Genomic DNA, 22,993 nt, shown 5'->3' on the forward strand with positions numbered 1-22,993 from the left:
CCAACAGGTTAAATTTTTACAAATTTTGTGAATAACTGCCGGGCCAAGAATTAAGTAGCTAACATTGAATTTATGGACACACATTAGTGCACTTTAACAGCCTTGGTGTATAATCACAACATCTTGCAAAAATGTCTGTGACCTCCTCATTTGCAAAAAATATCTGTATGTGAAAATAACAGCTTTTACAGTATGTGGTTGATGACACATGTATCCAGCTGAAGCAGCTAACTTTGTAAATGTGACAGGCACTAAAAGCAACAACCAATTATTCATGTGTGCTGTGGTGAAGCGAAAAGGTGCATACTGTAAATGGCACACTGCTGCTGTGCTTAGCTCCTAAAGATTCCTAACCCAAAGGCCCAAATTCATGAGGTTGGCTTAAATCTAAACTATGGTTTATGCAAATTTCTTCTGCATAGATATGATTGACAGATTGCATATATGCCAACAGAGGTCAAGTAACAAATGCACATAACGCGCATGTCAAAGGTACAACATTGTACGCCTATTTCACGCTTATTTAAACCATGGTCTACTCTAAATTTGTACCATGGTCTAAGTTTAAACCACCTTCCTCAATTCGGGCTAAAGTGTCTTGGGTGAATATGCATGTGTACACTGTACAGTACACAACTTGTCCTGTCATAGTACATCACTTTGTCGCCCTCCTATAGAAATAAGTGAATAGTTACATTCTACTGACAGTGTAAACTGTATGCAAGCCACTCTTTGCATGCCATTAGGATGTCAAAAGTTTCATTTCAATGAGATGCATTCAGGAATTTCTGCAGTTCATTCCTTTATTTTTGTCTCCTTTTCATTAATTCTAACTACTGCTTTTACAGTTATGAATTACCTACATGTATTACAACAGAAGCAGTTTTTCCATTACTAAATGCTGTGACATTATACTGTACATGTGCAATGCACATATAAGTTCAGAAGTACACATGCTAGTTGCTATTACAAGGTCGTACCTCTTTATGTCTTTTTATGTTTCAAATATTTATTGGTACAGTATACAAAATACTGTACTTGTCTGAAAAATTGTGAGAACACAAGTGATGTTGATTGTTCAATAAACAGTCTGGATGAACTTCTCTGGTGTCAAATCAAAGCTGATTATATCGTCGTTATCACTCTCAACGCAATGATGATGTCAACTTTACCAACAGCTACTGCAGTCCCCCCCCCCCCCAATAAGCCATCATCTTTATCGCTCTACCATGAAAAGTGATATGACACCTATTCCACCTCACACTTCTCTTCCCATCTCCCTGATTACACTCTATCATGCCTAGATTGATGCAGAACTCCATTTCCACTCTTATGGCTGTAAAAAGCGGAAGCAGTTATCAATGCACACTATTACTATTGACATTAGGAAGGATCTGTACAGTGTGTCGTCGATGGATGTTTCTGAATAACTCCAAGTACCCCTTGACACATTTTATGACGAGCAGGGCGGATTACATTGCCTGCTACTGTACATGTCAAATTAGAGGGGTGAACGACATTGATACATACAGTACATTGTAATTCTGTAAAGTGTATTCCGGGCAGTCAACCCAGTCGTGGCCTCATAACCTCAGTATTCTACGAATCAGTAATTATAATGGAGCACTACATGGAATGAATACAATCGCTGACAGAAAAAGACAGGGAGACAGAGTGAGAGAGATAGAGAATTCATGCACAGAGTACTTATGAATTACATGTATGTGTGCAGTATTGCTGGCATCCACTTTTCAACAGGAGAAAATGACATGAAAAATGCGAGAACCACATTTCTTTATGTGGGCTGTAGTATATTTCAGCTCTGGAGTGCTATAAATTGTTATCTGCAAATGCAGGAATAAAAGCTGGCATGCAATAAACAAATACTGATCCTTTGCCAGAATACAAAGATATGATGATATAAATCCCCTATTCACTGAATACGATGCCATGGATTTGCTACATCTACATACTAAGAAATCCATGAGGCAGAAAGATAAAGTTTATAACAAAAGTCAGAATTTTATGATCTTTGACAGTGTAATGCACATCCATAAAATACCAGATACATTGTTAGTTTCCAACATGAATAAAATCAAGCGTACTACCCACTGTGCACAATATGAGCACACCTTAATTTTCTAGCCTGTGTGACCTCTTTCTTCCAAATTCACAGATTAAACTCTCGCAAACAGCAACCTGTTATTATTCATTATATGACTAAATCACTTCAGTAAGAAGTGGCTGTGTGCTAGTTGTGCAAGTATGATAACATTAAATTATGTAAATCTGTTTTCTAACAATATTTCAATTCTGAGGATGAAAGGTAGCCTCAATTTGCTGTTGGCCTCTTGTTGCTATGACTGACAAACCTTTGGGGAAGCCACGAATATTTTTTTGTAGTTGTCAGCAAACATGGTTTGACTGGGATATGCAACGGATGAAAGTCCCTTTTGTTATAAACCATTCCCATGTGCAAGATATAATATATATACAGATTCACACGCATCAACGACCATATGATTCGCTGGACAGGCTTGGGAGCACTGCCTATCAAAACACAAATTCAATACATGATGCCATGTAATTGCATTAGTTGAGTAGCATAAGATGTGTTTGAAATATATCCTTGATGAAACATTGGAGTCGGGTATATACTCTTTTTTTTTTGTATATTTCATTAAATCATATCACAAACATGATCAAATGATTTACAAATGATTTGTAATGATTAGAAAAAATATGAATAAAACACAAAAAAAAAGAAAAAAGGTGACAAGACGTTGAAAATAACCTCCAATATCGAGTAAGTATGTAATACACGTGTACCACACCACCGACACAATGAATAGACTACATGAAAACAAATATATTATCACAAAAAGGGGTTCTTCAAACTGACACTGTGCTGGCAGCCCTAAATTAGAAATAGAAGGAAAACAAAACCTCAATCTATCAAGGGTCAATGAAAACAGGACACACTCCAAGTGCTGAAACGCATACACTGTATACATGTACCATGTACTAATATCATATGTTAAAACCAACCCTACTTCTCGAACTCTGAACTCATAGTTAAACACAAACAAACATTCAATTGTAGAGCCTGTCCTGACCCCAGTGACCCAAGGGGGAAAGAAAACATAATTTATGGGCCCAGAATTTGTAGCTAATGTAGGCCTTGTCAAGGCCAAAACAATAATGTTACTCCCACTGGAAAGTCATGGTGGCATGTTACTGTACATGTATAATTTGTATTTCATACAATGCAATGTACGAAATATATCAAACATAACTTTAACGCAATACAAAGAAAAAAAAAACATACTGAAAGGAAGACAAACTAGCTCCTACACAATCATAAACTGAATCTCCATTTTCTAAAATGCTTTGGGAGCTTATTGTTCTTCTTGGCCAAGTAATATTCTATTTCCTTTTGTTTGTTAACAAATGATTTAAAGGCAGTCACATTAGGTAATTCATTTTTAAATTTGCAAAGATATATGTAATATTTCACCAATAAAATAAGATATGTTACAAATTTGTCTTTAGGAACACCAAAAAGTTTTTTAAAATTTGTGAAGATGAAACTAGCATCATAATGTTGCAATAATAAATCTAACAAGGCTTTCCAAATGGAAGAGACCTTGTCACACTCACAGAATGGGTGGACCATAGTTTCTTCTTCTCTATCACAAGAAACACAGTTTGGTGAATCTTTCCGATTGATTTTATGCAAAAATCCGTTCAAAGCTATGGATTTATGAAATATTTTAAAATAAAACGAACGTAGCCTAGTGTCAATTGTACAAATAAAATTATTCTTGTGTATATTTTCCCATATGTTGTCCACAGGAACTGTTATTTTGTTTTTCCAATAATCATATCTTTTGTCAGGATGGGTATCTTCACGTAATATGTTGTATGTCTTCACTTTTGTACAACATCGAAGAAACCAGTTACTTGTTAATGGCGGATGGGCAAAGATGTCCTATCAAGAGAGTCTCAAGTGTATTATACCCCAGTAATTTTTTCCTTACTTTGTCTATTAAAATGGACCATGTCTTCTTTCTCCTATGTATTTGGAGGGAGGTATCTCAGGGTTCTCGTTGTTTTGGTGCTGTTGTTTTTGATGGCTCTGCATGTGCTACTCTCAACCCCTTAGGAAAAATCAATATTTAATCATATTTCTCGTCAATATACATCACAAAGAAATACTGCTTCCTTTCCTGTACTGTTTTTCCTCAGACAATGACTTCAAGCACATTTTGCAGTCAACAATATCATGTTCTACTAAAAGAGACTGTCTGGAATCAAGACTTTAAAAATGCATAACAAAAAGAACACTTTGAGGCTGTTCTGATACTCACCTCCTGTTCCTAACACCTTCAACAGCTCAAAGTTCTCACGTCCCACTTTCTCTGCATGTCCTGTTAGATTAGCTGCATTTGGATAGAAAACAAAACGATACCATTCACACTCAAGTCAGTGCCTTCCCATTATCATTCTACCATGCTGCTAGGTGGCAAGCGATTTGACAAGTTTGTGGTTCACTCAAAACCAGGGAATCCCACCTCATACTGGGGGGTGGTTGCTGTCGAAATGAAAGGTCACTAGGATTTTCATGACGTTGTCTGGCTGTAAACAAGTTGTGCGTCCTGCAATTGGTTGTCTTGTACACGGTATGATGTACCATGATGCACACAGCAGAAATACTTCTAAAAGTAAAATTTAGCTTGCAAAAGCAATTTATCAAGAATATTTCATCACAAAGAGTTGCTTAGATTTTGAAACTGAAAGCAAAATATCAAAACCGAAAAGGATTGATTCAGAACTGGTTTGCAGGACACTTTTAAAGTTAGCATGATATCTCACACGGTGTCCTAGAACAATATCATATTCAATTAAATTCAAACATTTAGTCAGTAGTAAAAAACGTTTGGATACATGTACAGTATAAAAGGGTTTACAAAATGTTACAGGTACAATTCAGCGTAAGCCGAAGGCTTGTTAAAATAGAATGACTTCATGCATATGGCAGCCTTGGTCCTGTGACCGTTATATAATCTGGACATGAATTGTAATTTGTTGTGAACAACATAATGCTTTCGCAGTACTTAGCATATTTTATTCAATAAACACTCCAATGCATGTTATACACTAATACAGGCTGCTCTTCTGATGTGTCCACTGTACAGTATGTCAGCTGATTAACCCTACAGGAAATGGCCTTAACTGTACACAATTTCCACTTATCCATATATTATTTCTTTGAATCCATATACCAGTAATGGAAATCTCTCATTGTGGTACATGTACTTCTCTTTAATACAATTAAAAGAATGTTGTCAATTCAGCTTAATTGGCACATCAATTCAATTTGTACAATGATTTTCCTGATGGCTACTCAGTGATATCAATTAATGCCAAGCCAAAAATAGTTTAACAGCTGGAAACTTATAAACGTAAATTCCATTCTAATCTCAAATGTCATTTACAATTCTTGCGATATTAGAAAGGCTTATACGGTATTATCTATGAAAGCCTACACCACAAGGAGCAAAGAAAAGTTCTCTGATCTTGTGTTGTGTTTTGTATCACCACATATACAATTGTACCTTGTATCCTTAAGCACGAGAAGCGTACATTGTGTACTCAGTGTTCATTTGGCATGTTCCCTCTTGTAAAAGTGCCTGCCTGCCACTGCGACTACCCTCATTATTGCTTGGCGTTCATTTGTAAACCTGACTCATTTGAGACATGACGGCTTTAACACCTTGCTGATTGGGATGTATGCACAGAGTGGGAATCAAAACCATGACCTCTTCCATGAAAGTGCAAAACATCCAACACTGGAACAATGAGTGTATCATTTACACAAACACAATGAGTGTATCATTTACACAAACACACAAATTGCATAGTACGACAATAGAAGATTGGCTAACATGATACAGTAAGATCACACAACCTGCACAGCACACACACCTTCGGACTTGAATCAACACTCAGCATGTTTGCATGTGACACATCTTCAAATATACATATGAACTAATAAATACACCAAAGTAAAAACATAAGAGAGAGGATTATCAATTATTTTTGTCCTTTCTGTCTTTTTCAGGGCATCACGAAGTCTTTGACCTCACTAACTGAGGGTCAGAGAAAACACACTGGCAGGAAATGCATTGGGTTGCTATAGTAACAAGACAGTCACCAGCACCATAGGCAAGGAAACAGCAGAAACTAGGTGAACTGTGAAGATCCTTGAAACAGTTTCTTGGGGTCATCTATCAATCAACTTATGTTCAAATTTTTCACACAAACATATCTTGATTTACTGATGTTCTCATTCCTGATACTGTCCCACTCCTGATACTGATTGAATTTGTTGTGGCAACACAGAGGGAGAAATGAGTAATGTTCTGTATTGCTCTTGTGTCATTTCATCCTCTTCTATTCAGCTAATGTCTGACAGGATGAGGACATACATTGTACCTATAGAATGGCCAATATGTTCTATCTTTTTCAATCTCTCTAGCCTTATTTATAAAAAACAACAACACATGACTAACTATAGTTCATTTTCTTTCTTTTCTTACATGTTTTGACCCAAAATGACTAAGCTGAATTACTGGTGACTGCTTATTGTGGGTTACATCATGACCAATGTTTTTGTTTATTTATCACTTACTGTATTGAAGGAGGAATCTGACATCTGATTTATTTTTAGAGGTTTTATTGCTTCTTCTCAAAGACCTTATAACAACAGAAATAATAAGCTTTCTTAGACAGATATCGTATAAAAAAAGATGAATGATCTCTACAAACAAGCCTAAACTATTTGCACACGAACCAGATGTGAAGAAGCATAACCCCAAATCTCAATTTTTGTTTTGTTTTACATTTTGTTTTGCACGTCATGTCTGTTTCGGTTTGATATGTGATGGCTTGTCTTTTGTATTGTTTTAGTTTTTTTTTTTCTGTGTGCGTGTGTACAGTGTATATGTACACGTATGTATGTGTGCATATGCTACAGACAGTAATTTTTTGCAATCTCTTTCTCAGCACAAAAATGTCATGCAGTTCCGACTTCTGCTCTCATGTCATGTATTTCTTCTTATTTTTTTTTTCATGCAATCATGAAATTTGAAATAAAAAGAAGACACTGCAATGATACTTGATACTCAGCCACACCTGGGGTCCGTTTCATAAAACTTGTCATCAGTGACAACTGCCACATTTCTATGACAAATTTGCTCTCAGCCAATCAGATGCAAGGATTTCAGTAGCTTGTCACATCTATAACAACTTGTCACTGGTGACGAGTTTTATGAAATGGGCCCCTGATGAATGTTTTTGTACACATGGTCATACATGGATGATATTATACTGTACTTCATGCTCCCTATAACACACTGCTTGGGTAGATCATGGACCCGAGTAGATATCCAAATTTGACTGCCAGCATGAAAGACTAGCAAGCAGCCTTCCCAGGGGTCAATCTCATTGTCTCCTTGCACAGTTCCAGGTTCCCCCAACTATTTCAGGTTAGGCAGCGATCAAATGACCAGGCCAGAGTTGGCTTACAAAGAGCGATGGGGAAGTCTGTTTTCCTGAGGGACACACCGTCGGAAGGTCCTAAAAGGTTTTTTTTTTTTTTTATGTTTTTATTGAACAATAATAACATATGTACAAAAATAAATATAAACACACTTGACGCAACAAAAGCACTGAAAAATAAGACATAAGAAAGAAATAAAAGAGAGAAAAAAAAAGAAGAAAAAGAAAAATAACAAAATAACACAGTCACAGTTAAATTGAAATATGCTGGCCCGCGGGTATCCACTATGATGTATCGTGAACTACCAATATTCGGGCCTCCCCCCAGGATGAAGGTCCTAAAAAGGTACAGTAGTCAGTCTTCATGTGCAAAGCTAAATGGGGAAACTAAAGACCACATACATGTACATGTACTTACTACGATTTAAAAAGAAAATGAGAAGCTACACAAAGTAGTCAACAACACAACACATACTACTCTGTCAGGACAACTGCAGGATCTTCATGCTGGTAAGCAAAATCAAACACGAGAGAGAGAATGTGATATGTTCACAGGAACATACAGATGATAAATGAACATGGGCACAATTTCTGCATTTGATCTATAGATCTTAAGATCACTTTCAGTGCAAAAAGATGAACGTTTATAAGCAGTTGAAATGTTTTTAGAAGTTCATATTATATGTACAATGTACATCACACTGTACACAGGAGATCTCTCAATAAATCATTAACGGTATTTGCAAATGATTACTAGGGTCTTCGTAGCAGCAGGTTAAGATTGATTTAAAGAGCAAAGCTAATGTTGGATATTTCACACTGCAATTCCATAGTGGCAAAGTAACATTCAATTGACAAAATTCACTTTCACATCATGACAAGCTGTAAGGTACAAATTTGTGCATATATATGTTGTTTAACAGCTAGGTTAAAGGAAATTAAAACTGGATTCATTTTATTACTCTATCTGCCCAAATTCAAAGCACAGCAAAGGGTTGAATTTTGACATGTTATGACACAGTATCAATAACATATGGCAACACTTGTTGGTAATGGCTTACAAAATAACTGTGTCATCTTTTCATGTGTCCAGTTTTGAAGTATTATTGAATACAATATACAATGTACTTAGCAACAAATTGATGGTCACATTATCATCATGCAAGACTTGTGTTTAACAAGGTTAAATATTCCTTAATACTATAGTAAGCCAATCAAAACACAAATGAGGGTGGTGGTTCAGTTGTTGCAACATGCATTGTAAGTTATCATGTTACCTTTTCGTGTATGATATACACTGTATGAAGTAGAAATCTTGTATCTAGCTGGTTTGCCCTTTGCGAAACTAGACATAATGGTTATGGTTACACGAAATAAATATGATGTTAATCATTGAACCTACATATGTTGTAGGGATGGTCCAACCTTCAGGAATGCCTGACAAGGCAGATTAAATTAACCCTTGAAAAGGAAGCAACCTCCTGCTCAACTCTATCACTAAGATGTAGGTCAAAGCAAAAGTTAGGTTATTCACATACATGTACCTGCTAGAAAACTCTCCTCATGGCATGAACTCTAGTCAAGGATTGAATACTGATGATTTGACAATCTGAGGTCTACATTGTACACTGTACAACGTACACAGCAAAAGTTGCTATCTACGGGTATGCTATCCCCCATATTCTGCACAAAGCCTGATAACTTCTATTCTTTTCCTGAGATTGTTTTTAATAATCTAGGGGAATGATGAAAATTTATTACAGGCCCTTAATGAAATAGATGCTAGAACCAAGAGTTGAGTTGTCCTCACTCTGTATTGAGGAATTGATAATGAACTGTGTGTTGTACCATGGACCTACAACGATGTACAATGTAGGTCCATGGTTGTACAGGCTACCAATCTCAGGAGTGAGGGGGCTATTATTATGACCACATGAATGTTCTCAGTTGATAAGTCATATGGGATACATCTGACAACATGGCACCATTTCATAGTTCTTGCAATTGTTGATAATTGCAATCTTTACAACAGCAGCCATGCAATGACCAATCAAATGTGAGTATTTTATATACAAAGCAACATAATGTCAGGATGAAATTTCACTTTTAACAGAGCTATTACATCACATTGGAAACACACACACATATACGACACACACACAAACCACTGTGCATAAAACAACAACCACAATTAAAAAACAGTAAACAAATCAACACCATGTCTGTTGCATTACCATCTTGGTGCAGACAGATTTAAATACTGAAAGAAATTATTTTCAGTATGAAATTAGATTGGCACTATTTTGTGACTACATCAGAGTATTCTACATTCCTGAGATTGGTACATGTAGCCTGTACAACCAGGGTAGGGTTACGAGCCATGCATGCTTTTTGCGTGTAATAAGATAAGTCATGTCCATGTGCAGGGACCAAGTGCAATATTTTGATTATTACAATACGTGTACTTGCTGTACTTTGTTTAGTGTTATGTTACTTGTCCTTCAGTTATGTATACATATTTCTTTTTCTTTACATGTGAAATTTTTAATGGAGACTGTTGCAAAGATTTTTATGCCGTAGTGCATGACAATTAACGATCTGAATCTGAATCTGAATCTGAATAGGGCAAACATACATTTCAGGAGCAAAACTACTTCCTCACGCCTGATTTTCAGTAGGACCCTGGGAATAATGGGTTGTTTGGGGTGTTTTCTTTTCTTTCTTTTCCAGAGTGGTAGAATGAAACAGGGCCAAACCTCCTTTCATTGTCTGTGTGATGCATTTCAGTCTTTGAAATCAAGCTAATAAGCATGGTCATCCAAATATAGAAAAAAAATGAGAGGTCAGTGGTAAAAATCACCAACCACTGTTCAGACAAACGAAACTTGACAAAGGCAACACACAGACACATGCACACACGCATACCGTGTATACTATTAAAAGATTTCATACTTATGGATTCTACATTAATCGTTAATTGAATGGATGTACATTGTATTGAGGAGTTTCATAATGTATGACATTGAGAAATATAACTACAATAAGAATACATCAAACATACTAAGAAGGAAACACATTGATAAGAGGTAAATTGTAAACCAATAAGTTCCTACAAAAAATAATAATAATGCACGTCAAAAGTTTTAAATTTGTGCTTGAATACACAAAGACACTCATGGAAAGATAACCAACATTTCAGTAGCTATCATTTCAAATGGTATACAAAATATTCTTTCTTTAAGGAACCAAAAAAAAATTATATAAGAGTCTTTAGAGTTCTAAGGAGAAGAGAGTGAGAGAGAGAAAAAGAAGGTTGAAATGTGTTTGCTACACTTTGTCTTGTGATTCACTACTCAAAAGGGGAAGTCATTTGCAGTAAAGAAGTTTCATATTTCTTCATAAATTGCCATAACCAACTGACAGCTCCAGCCAATACATAACAGCAAGTGTGTTTCATAACACTATAACAGATTGCCTATCCTCCCCTTACCCCCACTGTGGCTGTCACTACATAGGTGGCAGAAGTTGTAGTACAGGGATCCCACACTATATGTACTTGACAGCCAACAGTACATTTATATTTAGATATTGTCTAACATGATCAATGAGTCCTTGACATTATGTGAAATTATCACTAGATTGTTTAATCAATATACTTTTAAGTAATGACATGATAGATATCAGAGAATAGTGTCCCACATTTATAAGTTGCATACTATAACAATTGAACATGCACAAACAAGTAACATATACACAAAATACTTTGTGAGGTTTTAATTTTTGCAAATTTTGTGAGTCAGGTCCTTTCGCAAATTTAAAAACATGCAAAAATATTAATTCTGATCCCAATATGAATTTGATGTGCACGCATACATTTCTCCACTGAGCGCTGTACTCCATTATCACAAATTTAACTACTTGCGGAATTGTTGGGAAGTCCAGACTCGCAAAAAATTAGACTTGCTAAATATATGCCGCATACAGCAAAACAAAGGTCTGCTACAAGGTGTGTAAGTACAATATACTTGACTTGCCTGGACCCCTGTGACTGATGTTTGTACACAGTCATTGACTACTGTGAGCTCCAGGTCTGTGTATTTCAGGAGGGTATCACCATTGCACTATCCGGACCAGAGAATATTATGTTTATGCAAAGCTGGGTGAACTCTTTTGGTCTATTCTTTGTCTTCCTCCAAGGTTACAAAATTACTCAGTTTATGAAATCTACAGTGTACATGAAAGCAAAATAATATAGAACCTAGTGCTATTCTACTAAGTGTATCTATTCCTAATACTAGGCACCGGAGAGCCTGATCAACCACTGACTGTTTAAAAATTGCAAACTTTTAAATAAGGTACAGGTACTACGTTCATAGCAAAACTGTGGTGGAATGGGTCATTACTATGGAAACGAAAGGCCTTGCGTGATCAAACAAGACTTGTTGCATATGAAACTACATGTACATGCATGGGATGTTGTGATTGAAAACAGTGTGGAGAGTGGCTCCCCCTCCTCTCTCATTTGTACACTTTTGTTTGCAAAATGTTCATGAAAACAAAAAAATCAAATGTCATGGCAATGATACAAAGCCAACTGTGAACAAATTGAAGGGTATGAAAAACTTGCATTTTATAACGGCACAATTACATGGGCATTACAGTGAATCTAGACCAGTGTACTAATAATACTTTGTATCTTTACTTTCATGCATACTTTTGTAACAGAGATTGTTCTCAACAACTACAATGTACATGTACAATGCTTGCCCAAGTTTGCCCACCATAGAAGCATAGAACCAGAGAAGTACATACTGTACTCTCACAATATTACCACTACAGATTGTAGCTGGTACTGGGAGTCCAAATAATTATTTGCAAACTAAAGACAATGACTTCATTGCACAAATACACGGTTCTAACCAGACAAATCCTATATTGTGCCTGAGCAAAGATTTTCCAAAGGAGCAGAATTTGCATTGTTTGTGGTACTAACACAGTCATGATTAAAAGTCTATATTAACTCCAAGTGTCAATGCAAGATAAAGTTTTTCTCTTGATGGCTGTCCAGTGGTGCACTACAACCTGGCAAATTGTTTGTGACTAATTTCTATTTATAAAGCCTGTCTATAGATAAGACTGTAAAATACTACCCAAATCAACGATATCTTGCGTAATGTGTCAGTTATGTATGATGTTCAAAGATTTTGTCTCAAAGCTAGCTACTGATCAGATTATGACATTTTACAACACTTTCATGTATGGACAAATACCAGTAATTCAATATTTATACACTATGCATACCACAGTACATTAACCACATGTTTGTTTTCTCTTTCCTCTTCTTAAAGGCCCGGTCCCACTGGCTGACGGACACAAAGCGTATGCAGAAAGGACACAGCGGACGAGCAAAATTTCGGGGATGGCTTCATCCGCTTTCATCCGCTCCAGAAATTGACAAAATTGGCGAAAATTGGCAGTAACAGAACGGAAATAGAACGGACGTGGGTAGTATGTAGCGGGGATGTTAAACGGATGTTCATCGGAAGCCTAGCGGATGAAAGCGGATGGAAGGGGATGACAGCTCCGAAGGGATTACCGGAGATAATTGCGAAACGGACGCATAGCAGAAAAAGCGGATGCAGAGTGGATGCAGAGCGGATGCAGAGCGGATGCAGAGGGGATGCTTTCGAAATGCTTTATATACGAGATGCATACGCTTACATCCTTTCTATTAACGTGCTATTAACGATGTAAAGACGTTCCACGTACCATATCTTTCCTCCCTCTTTCCGTTTTTAGCTGCAGCGGATGTGAGTTGCGAGGATGCCCAGAGGATGCAGAGAGGATGCAGCGGACGTTTAAGGAATGCCGCACGGACATATAACGTTTGTTGCTCGTATGTCGCGGATTTACATCGTACACAGCGGAAAGTTCATCCTTTCTAAAAGTTTTAAGCAGCTTAAAACTTTTTGCGCGGATGAAATCACAGTGGACGGATGCTCGATGGATAGAGCGGATGAAACACGTATGCGATGGGTACACAGTGGATTCGTAGCGTTTTCCAACGGATGGCAAGATTTTTTGTACGCTTTACATCCTCTTTGCATCCGTAAGTGCAGTGGGACCGGGCCTTTAGCTGATGGAGAGACCTTTAAAACAGGGGGTATGTCTGATACGTAATGTTCTCAAGGCAAAATTTGAGTGCGCAAAAACTGCCTACATGTACATGTACATGCCAACAGGCAGTCATCCTAATATAGCCCAAGTGCAAAAGGCAACTTTCTGGAGAATGTTCCACAGGAAATAAAATGAAATTTCTCAACTGTAGAGGCTTAGAATGGCAACTACAGTACATCTTTCCAGTTTCCATCAAGCAGAAGGAACTGCACAGTGCATTTCTCTTGGCCAGGCTACATTTGTACATTGTAACACCCAACTAACACCCAATTAATTTACTGATTTTCCAGGACAGGGTAGGGACTGTTGAGAACCTAGTGAGAACTAGCTTGGTGTGACAGGGTATTGTACTACTAATGAAAATGAGACCTTCAAATGTAAGATGTAATAGTAGGTGTCATGAGTCCCTGTATGTGCATGTGTCACTGAATTTAGCAACGATGATCAATGTCAGGGTATAGTGGCTTTTAACGCTAATGAACAATGTAATAATGCCTATAGCACCCTACTGTCAGTAGAATGCCAAGGGCGGTGGAACTGGGAGGATGAACTCATACATTCTTTCATTGGAGTAACAGAAAAAAAAAAAAATATATATATATACATAAAATATTGATAATGATAATAAAATAATAATGATATATAAATAAGAAAAGAATAGGAAAGAAAGAAAATAAAGAAAAAAAGTATCATATTGAACTCCAGCTGCTTTCGACACTGTCACCTTTTATCGTGTCTAACAACCATCCAAGCTCAGTTTCATGGACAAGCTGCTATCGGGATTATATGAAGGGTTTGTTCGCAAAAACCGATAAGTCCATATTTGCCAAATGGAGATATTTGCGATTACAGGTCATTTGCGATTAAAGGTCAAGAATAATAAGAGAATTTTTTCTTCTTTTGACCATAACTTCAAAAATGTACCTTTATATGTAGTGACCAATATATCATTTAAAAGGTATTATTTTGTTCTTTATAACAGAGACCATACTTCAAAATCTTCAAAAATGGACTTATCGGTTTTTGCAAACAAACTCTTCATATCTTCATGGGTCAAGGTTCAAGGGCTAAAAAACCCATACTGCAGGGCTGCCAACTCTCACGCATTGAGCGTGAGACTCACGCAATTCAACCAATTTTGACTGTCTCACTCTGATAAACGAAATCTCACACTAAACCCCCCAAATGGAATATATAAAAGACTACAAAAATAAACATATCTCTAAATTCTCTGATATTCCGAATATCGATAGGCCCATGCAAGCCCCAAATTTCGAGATTTTCTTGCACGGGTGTAAAGCTTAACCAATATAATAATCGTTTTTGGTTTGTGCACAAAGACGAGCTATTGGATTACGATTGCATGGTTTCTACCTATACCAAGTGAGCGTAGCTTGTACTTTTGGCAAATTACAGCACATGTATGGCTATGACGTGTGCTTTACATCGCTTTACATACACTGACTGTGTACGTAGTACGTACGTACGTACGGCCGCACAGCCCCGCCAGGCGCTAGCCAGGAGGTCGCTCCGCTCCCTCGCAGTGTCTCACGCCAAACTCTCACTCAAGGTTGGCAGCCCTGCCATACTGATAAACAGATTCTCCTTTCGATTCATTTATATGTCACACTGTATGTCTCTAGAACTCTCCACTGTTAACTTGTGATTCGACATAATCTGTTGAACTTCATGTGCGACTGGTGCAGGACCAAAGAAACTGCCTACATTTTGTACATACAATATCATTAAGTAGACCTGTCTATGCATATCAAATATTCAAATTGTACCTTGTGTTAACCGTTACTATCTTTGACACTGCCGAAGTCAAACTCAAACTGTGTTGTACTGTTAGTAGGGTGTCTGGTAGATTTTTGCAACTGGAGAAATACAAGTCATTTCACACTAAAACATACATATCGTCGCTGGGGTGACAAAACCTCGTATCTCAAAATTGTCAAATGTTCAGGAGAGCGAAAAAACATGGCGGCCAAAGCACCATAGTGAATGGGAAAGCCTTCTCTTTGACATGTCATGGTGGCTTCATTTTTGGAGTAAGACAGTTAGGATTTGGCCAAGACATCACTTGACCCATTATTTGACCATTAAGCTAAAAAAAAAATTTTTTGACATTTTTGAGATACGAGGTCTTGTCATCCCAGCGACGATATCCATAATGTCCATACTTAACATAATACATGTGCAAAATTTCTCACCATAATCATGAATAATGGTGAAGTTATGAGCAAATAAAAACAGGGTATTTTTCATCCTCACACTGTCATAACCTTGGCGAAAAAGTGGGTCGCGAGCGTAATGAAATTCACTGTCAAGCGCACTCCAGTGGGCGGTGCTATTCACTGCGTTTATCACAATCAAAGCGCGCGTGTTTCTAAGGCTAAGCGCGCATTCTTGTCAGCTAGCACACACCTACCCAGCCAGCTAGGTGCGCGCGGCCTGCTTCGATCCCGCGGCACGCACTTGTACTTGCACGCGATTTGTACACATGGGTTTACGAGACCGATGACCCATCATACATACAAACGTATCACAAACGTAGGTCTAACAGCGCGGCGGAGTAAAAGCGCACACAGTAGTGGTGCATGTGCGATACTAGTACAGTGTACATGGAGACGCTCACATGTACCGGTACTCACATTACGTACCGGCGGTGCGCTATTGCAGCTGTGCGGAGGCTGAACATCGTACCTATGCATGCAAAACCGACTCGACTGTATGGAGCTTCGCGTAAGTGCGCGCCGTAACCACGAGTCATGACGTGTAACTACGTGTCTAGACTTAAGTTGTAGGCCCCGCCTCGCGTAGTTCGCTGATGCTGTTACTATGCTGACAAGGGTATCTTAATCGCTATTTCGCAGGTTTATCCTGGGGAATAAGCGAAAAACCAATGCTATTTTTGGATTCAGCACCATTGAATCCTCCTACACCGGTATGGCCAGTTTCACAGTTGGGCGGAACAGCCGAGTAATAGCGATGTTTAGGCTTAAATCTGAATTTAGGTAGCAATACGTCTTGATATCTAAACTTGGCGTAGGACGAGAAGAATGAGACCACCACAAGCTTTCATATGATACCAAATTTATGGAGATTTGTTCCCGGGATAAACCCGCGAAAATGCCTGAAAGGTGATTTTAAGCCAAAATTGTGGGTCCACTTTTTGACCGAACGCGCGCCCTACTTTTGCCCATTGCCCAACACGCACTGAACGCATCTGGTAGTCGTAAGTTTATTTGAAAATGCTAGCGCTTTTGCATTCAGAATGTGACTTTCGTGATATCATTTAGTATCGAAGATAATATGATAGATTTCTCTTATTGTAAAAAATGTTTTGAAGTAGTTTTATGTTCTGTAGATGGGCAATTCCGCGGTTAGTAACGTTACATTTGAACAAATTTAGATATTTGTTTTTACCACTAAATTACCATTTATTCATTTCAAGTCAAAATTATGTCAAAAACATGTTCATCCTTCCCAGGTTTATGATACAGAAAAGAATGAACACAATCCAAGAAATATTAGAATTGCTTTAGCAACTTAAAGGGCTGGTTAGTAACGTTACGAAAAAAGGACATGACAAAAATATCAATGTCTTGTAACAAAAAGTGTGCAAAAATTCAAGTTACTTCAAACAAAGTGTTGCATTAATTTCAATTATTGCATCATGACAAATGTTCATGCAATTTTTTTGAGCAGTTCGACCGATAATTTTTTAGCTAGACCCCCAAAAGCATGGTTAGTAACGTTACGGTTAGTAACGTTACATTTGTCCGGAGTAATTCCGCAGGTCATTTCACCCTTTTGTAATTGACAAAATGTCACATGACTTCCGGCGTATTTAAATGTATTCATCTTTTACCCTTTAGCAAAACTTTGAGGAAAAAATTTCAAAGGAACCCACTGTAATTTCCATTTAAGTGAATTTCAGCGTCCCCAGTCCCACATGTACATTTTGAACGATGGTTTTAGATCTCAATAAATGCGAAAAATAAAATCTACTGAATTTGAAAGACCCTAATGATTGGTGAACATCCATGGCATTAGTTGATACCTAGATCAAAGGGTAAGATAAAGAGGCACATTTCTTTTATCCATGTCATGTCCACCTAACTGCAGAATTGCCCAGATGCATATAACTGGTTAGAAAATGTAGGTCAAAGATGACTTGTGAACTCGCGACTTCTGCGTGAATTTCGAAGGGGATGACAAAGCGCATCGCGCTACCGACACCCTACTGTTAGTGTCAGTTGTGTGTTGCCACTGTGTAACATATAGAACTCTACGCATGTTACGATGTGGAGATTTCTAGACAGAAAGATCTGTCTGTCCGGAGGAGTCTTTATTTTTTTGACGTTATCGCTCTCCTCCGGAGACATACAACTTGTAGGAGGGGATCTCTAAAGCCAGATGCAGTCTCCGTGGAACATATCCCCAACGACCAGATACAGACCAATCTTTCGCTCAAGTTTGCAAATATGATGATGTTACTTTTTAGAGTTGTTACGTTAGGCTACACACAGAATACCACCGGTACGTTGCCATAAACTTATGACATTTTCCTCGGCAGATGACCAGACTGTAAAACTAAAAAGATAGCAATCCAATAATGTTTTCTCAAACACCGCCTGCCGAGTGAACAGGATGTTAGGAACAGTCTGTGTAAGTGTGTGTGGTATAAACATATTTAATACATTGACAGAGAGACGACGAGCAACTGACACTGTACAACTCCTGTCGTGGGTAACCGGGCCAAGGAAGTTACGATCTTTTTACGACAACATAAACAAACATGTTGGATAAGATTTCTTGGAAATGTTCAATACTCACCATTTTTCAGTTCATGACAAACTGTGCGTGTATGTTCAACAGTCGCCTGCGCCATTTCCACTACCCGACAATGAAATTTTGGGCAACTTTGCCCGCTTGTTTGGGACGAAATCGACCAGATTCACAACACATCGAACGCTAGTCAGACCAAGGCCCGTTGCTCGCGATTCCAATAGTCGCGTCCGTATCCGTGTCACATAAATGTACACTGTACGTATAGCGTACCGCCGAGCTAGCTATCGAGGGGATAGGATCGACGAGATCGCGAGATCTCCGGAGCACGTTCGCTTGCAAACTGCGTGATGAGGGCGCGAGAGCTGTATAGAGGGCAGCAGACTAAAAATATCAATGGTGTTAGGCGCGGTTCGCACAAACGGCCAACTGTGGGAGTTCCACCAGTCCTCCCTTCGAATAGGGCACCTCATCATACGGATGGCTGAAAAAGATGAGGAATGAGGAAGCTTTTTGTGAGTTTGGGTATAACAGGAAGATTCAAGGTTCGTTTCACTATGTTCACGAAAGCCTTGTGAGAGACTTTTCGCTCGTGAGACACACCTGTGAGAGACTTGTAGAAATAAATAGATTTGCGCTGCTGTCAGCTGAAGAAACCCGGAAGTGTGGAAAGAGAAAGATGAGCTGAAGACCTTTATTATTATCATCATTATTATTTTGCTTGTCAGCTGAAGAAACCCGGAAGTGGCACCAGAAGTTGCGCTTGTTAGCTCATGAAACCCGGAAGTGCCCCCCCCCCTTTGAAAACGCTCCGCCGTCCCTGCTGCATACACTATATACTATACGGTATGTAATGTAAAGATGAAGCATGAGACAGACCCTGAGGTATAACCGAGTTAAATTCTTTTAATGCAGAAAAGAATCCAGCAGAGTAGTCCAGATTATGGTGACTACGACATTTACTCCCGCGACAATTGCTCCTTTTTCTCCAAGGACTCAGGGTTAGGGAGTCAGGGTTGTGATAGGATTTTAGGTTTAGTTTGATGTGAGGATTAGGATTACGGGTTAGGGTTACGGTTAGGGGGCACATTGTGCTCCCCTATAATCATTTCTTTATCATAAATGCATCACCCTCAACTGTTTGACACATGGGTACAGCAACTCAAACTCTCCATGTCCCAAAATTTTAAATTTCTCAAGGTCATCCATTGAGGGCGCTTTTTTCCAAAGTATAAAGAAATACAGAGGAAATATGCTAAAGTTTTGTTTTCTTTCTTTAATCCCAGTATATGTTTTATATCATGTCAAACATTTTCATATTTGCCACAAAGGAAAAACAAGTCAACCTTCACTACTTTTTGTGGTTACAATTTCTCAAGGTCAACAAATGGCGGCACTAATCATAACAATATAAAGAAATTATGTGAGATCTATACGTTTGGGATAGGCAGGCCTACATAATATTGGTATCACATCATATTTCCATAATATTGGAATTTTGAGTTTGCAGATTGAAGTAATATGATAAAAAGTTCAAGTTCAAGTTTTATTTAACCAATTCATTAAACATTTGACATTTTACAAAAGGATACAGCATTAAGAATAATGAATGGTTTGGGACCCCAAAAGAAGCAGAGCTTGTAAAAAAAGGGGTCCCGGATAAACATATAAAACAAACATACTAAAGTTTTAAACATATAAACAAGAAGTATAATAGTAACATATTTACATAGGACAGATGCAACACAAGCACACACACACACACATTCAATCACACAAACACGTGTCACAAAAACGCTCACGCACATACATGTAGTTCACATGAAATTGCAGAAAGATACTTTTTATTTTACTATACTTTTAAATTCAGCTTCCCTGATCAATTCTTGTTTTAATTTCCAAGATAGATGCGACATGTACGTTTAAAGTTGGATAGTGTTGAGGCTGACCTAATTCTCAATGGCAAATTATTCCCTTCTCTAATACAAACATATACAAATGAATGATGAGTACACGCAAAACATTAATTGGCACAAAATTAAACCAAAACTAAAATTAAACAATTTAGGTGCACACTTTTCAGGAAGTATTGGGAAATTATCAACCCCCCCCCCAACCAAAAAAAAAAAAAAAAAAAAAAAAATGAATATTCAAGGCAATGTGAAAATTGTGGTATATTCTGTCACCTTTTTCTTCAACGTCTGCGTCTTCACTACGTGATGTTATATAGGGATAAAATCTAAGAAGATGGGCAGGGGCATTCAGATTTACAATTCAGTGATCTGGTACATAATAATGGGGAGCAACAAGAAAAAATTCAATAAAAAAGTTAAAAACAAAATAATATTCAGACCAATGCGAATGATTAGATCAGGTATTTCCGCATGTGCATGCGTCCTTTGTGTATTAAACTTATGGAGATGGAACGGGAGGGGGATCAGGGTGTGGGAGAGGTACCCCTCCATGTTTGTTTGTTTGTTTGTTTGTTTTTTACATGAATTACTTTTTAATCATCTGGTGCACACACATAATTATTAAAATTGGTGGAATTTATGAAAACATTCGATCAGAAGAACAAGAAAAATAAATATTGAGGTATATATCACCGGAACCGTATATTTTGCAAAGGTTTTCTTTCATAAACGAGCACTGCAATATACAGGCGCTCGTTTGCTGTGTGCTGGGACCCTTCCACATTCTATCGTGTGCCATTTACAAGATTATCTTGTAATCATTATACATACTACTAAATACAGATAGTAATAATAACAACGAGACATGAAAACTCGTCACATTGAGGACGAGTTAGGTGATACGCTTGTGGTCATCAGATGACAGTCATCTGTGATCGACAAAGAAAAGAATGTGATATAGGCACCTTGAAGTTATATTGAGCGTGCATGCGAAACCGTTTCTGTAACCACTCGGCCACGGGTCATCCACGGAAATGGTAAGACAAAAAAACAACAACAATGTATAGATATAACAGGGGGAAAGTCAATGCCCACTCAACTAACGTGGCCGTGTGAACATCTATTGCATTGCTAGACGGAAAAGCGGCCTTGTAACGACTGAGGTCGCTATGCCATTTCTGGCAACTTGGGAAAAATACGTCCCGCAGACATAAAACCTATAATCGGGTGGTTTTGATACCTTGCCTTTAATCACAATTTTCAATGTAATGACGTCATCAAATTACAAAACAATGACATCGTCTTGAAAGACAATTGTTCAAAGTACAACACCTCAGTCGTCGTCATTACATACTATGATCGCTTTGACAAAGTCAACCTGCAAAATTTGCTGCAGTCGAAGCAATGTGGTCTCCAACACACAAAAAAGAGGGATATGGCGTGTGTGTGTGTCTCTGTGTGTGTATAGGTGCGTTTATATACGAACGTGATTTCTACATGGACGAATATGTAATACAAAATTGAAGAAAAAAAAACAGTAAAGTATCTAAGTATTTTGTTTCGTGATCTTGTGGGGTTCGAACCCGCAACCTCACGTCTCTGAGAAGTCGCCTTTAACCACTCGGCCACACGTCTCGACGGGAAAATATGGGGAACGTTATGGACTTGAAAGACAGTTGTTCAATGTATAACACATTCATCGTACGTTGTCAGTTTGCTACTGACACGACAATCTACCACATGAAGATGAGGCAGGTATTAGTACCTGTATGAAATTATTATAGGCATGGTTATCAAATTGCCCTAAAATTTCCTTATAATTGCCTTATTTTTACACACAGTTATGCTATCCCTTTAAACTCGTCACAGTTTAATTAGAATCATTAACATCATACATTAGTACCTTATTCAGTTCCATAGCTGATCACGTTTGCTAATCAATTAAGATTAATTGTCTAGAATGTGTTATATGGCCAACCTGTATACACACGTATATACACACACACACAATGCTAAATGTATGTATCAAACATCTGTAACACAACTTTGAACTAACTGTAGGAATTATCGCTGCACTTTAATATCATCCATACTTTTTATCACTATCTGAAACTCCACAAAAACCACTAAATGACAAATAATCATCAATACAGAAGACTGAATACCTTTTTAAAAATGTATAGCTTGTTACATGTATAAATCAGCACAAAGTAACCACGACTACATTGTGTTACTGAATTGATATGAACAAATTTCACTTTGTTAAATATACTATATCAGTTTGAAAAGCCCAGCCTGCAAAATTTTGCAGCAGTCGAAGTAATGCAGTCTCCAACGCAAAACAAAGGTATACTGTGTGAGTGTGTGCGTATAGGTGTGTTTACATGCAAACGTGATTTCTACATGGACGAAGGTGTAGTACTCCATTGAAGAAAAAAAGTAAAAAAAAAATTATTTTCTTTCGTGCTCTTGTGAGGATCGAACCCGTACGTGTGCAACCTCACGTTTCTAAGACGACGCCTCTAACCACTCGGCCATACGTCTCG

General features: G+C 37.8%; 1 protein-coding gene across 1 annotated transcript in view; it reads right to left on the reverse strand.

Moving 5' to 3' along the window:
* The window catches only part of LOC140246628 (ribosomal protein S6 kinase alpha-5-like), an 85,786-nt gene extending 67,065 nt beyond the window's left edge, over positions 1–18,721 (reverse strand). The window contains exons 1-2 of the mRNA XM_072325973.1: positions 18,583–18,721; positions 4,371–4,442 (exon numbers count right to left, since the gene is read on the reverse strand). Of these exons, the coding sequence (XP_072182074.1) occupies positions 4,371–4,442; positions 18,583–18,637 (127 nt within the window). The 5' untranslated portion in view covers positions 18,638–18,721. The remainder of the gene's footprint in view (positions 1–4,370; positions 4,443–18,582) is intronic.
* Between the last annotated feature and the right edge of the window lie 4,272 nt (positions 18,722–22,993).

Source organism: Diadema setosum, chromosome 1, assembly GCF_964275005.1.
Source record: "Diadema setosum chromosome 1, eeDiaSeto1, whole genome shotgun sequence".
NCBI classification, from domain to species: Eukaryota; Metazoa; Echinodermata; class Echinoidea; order Diadematoida; family Diadematidae; genus Diadema; species Diadema setosum.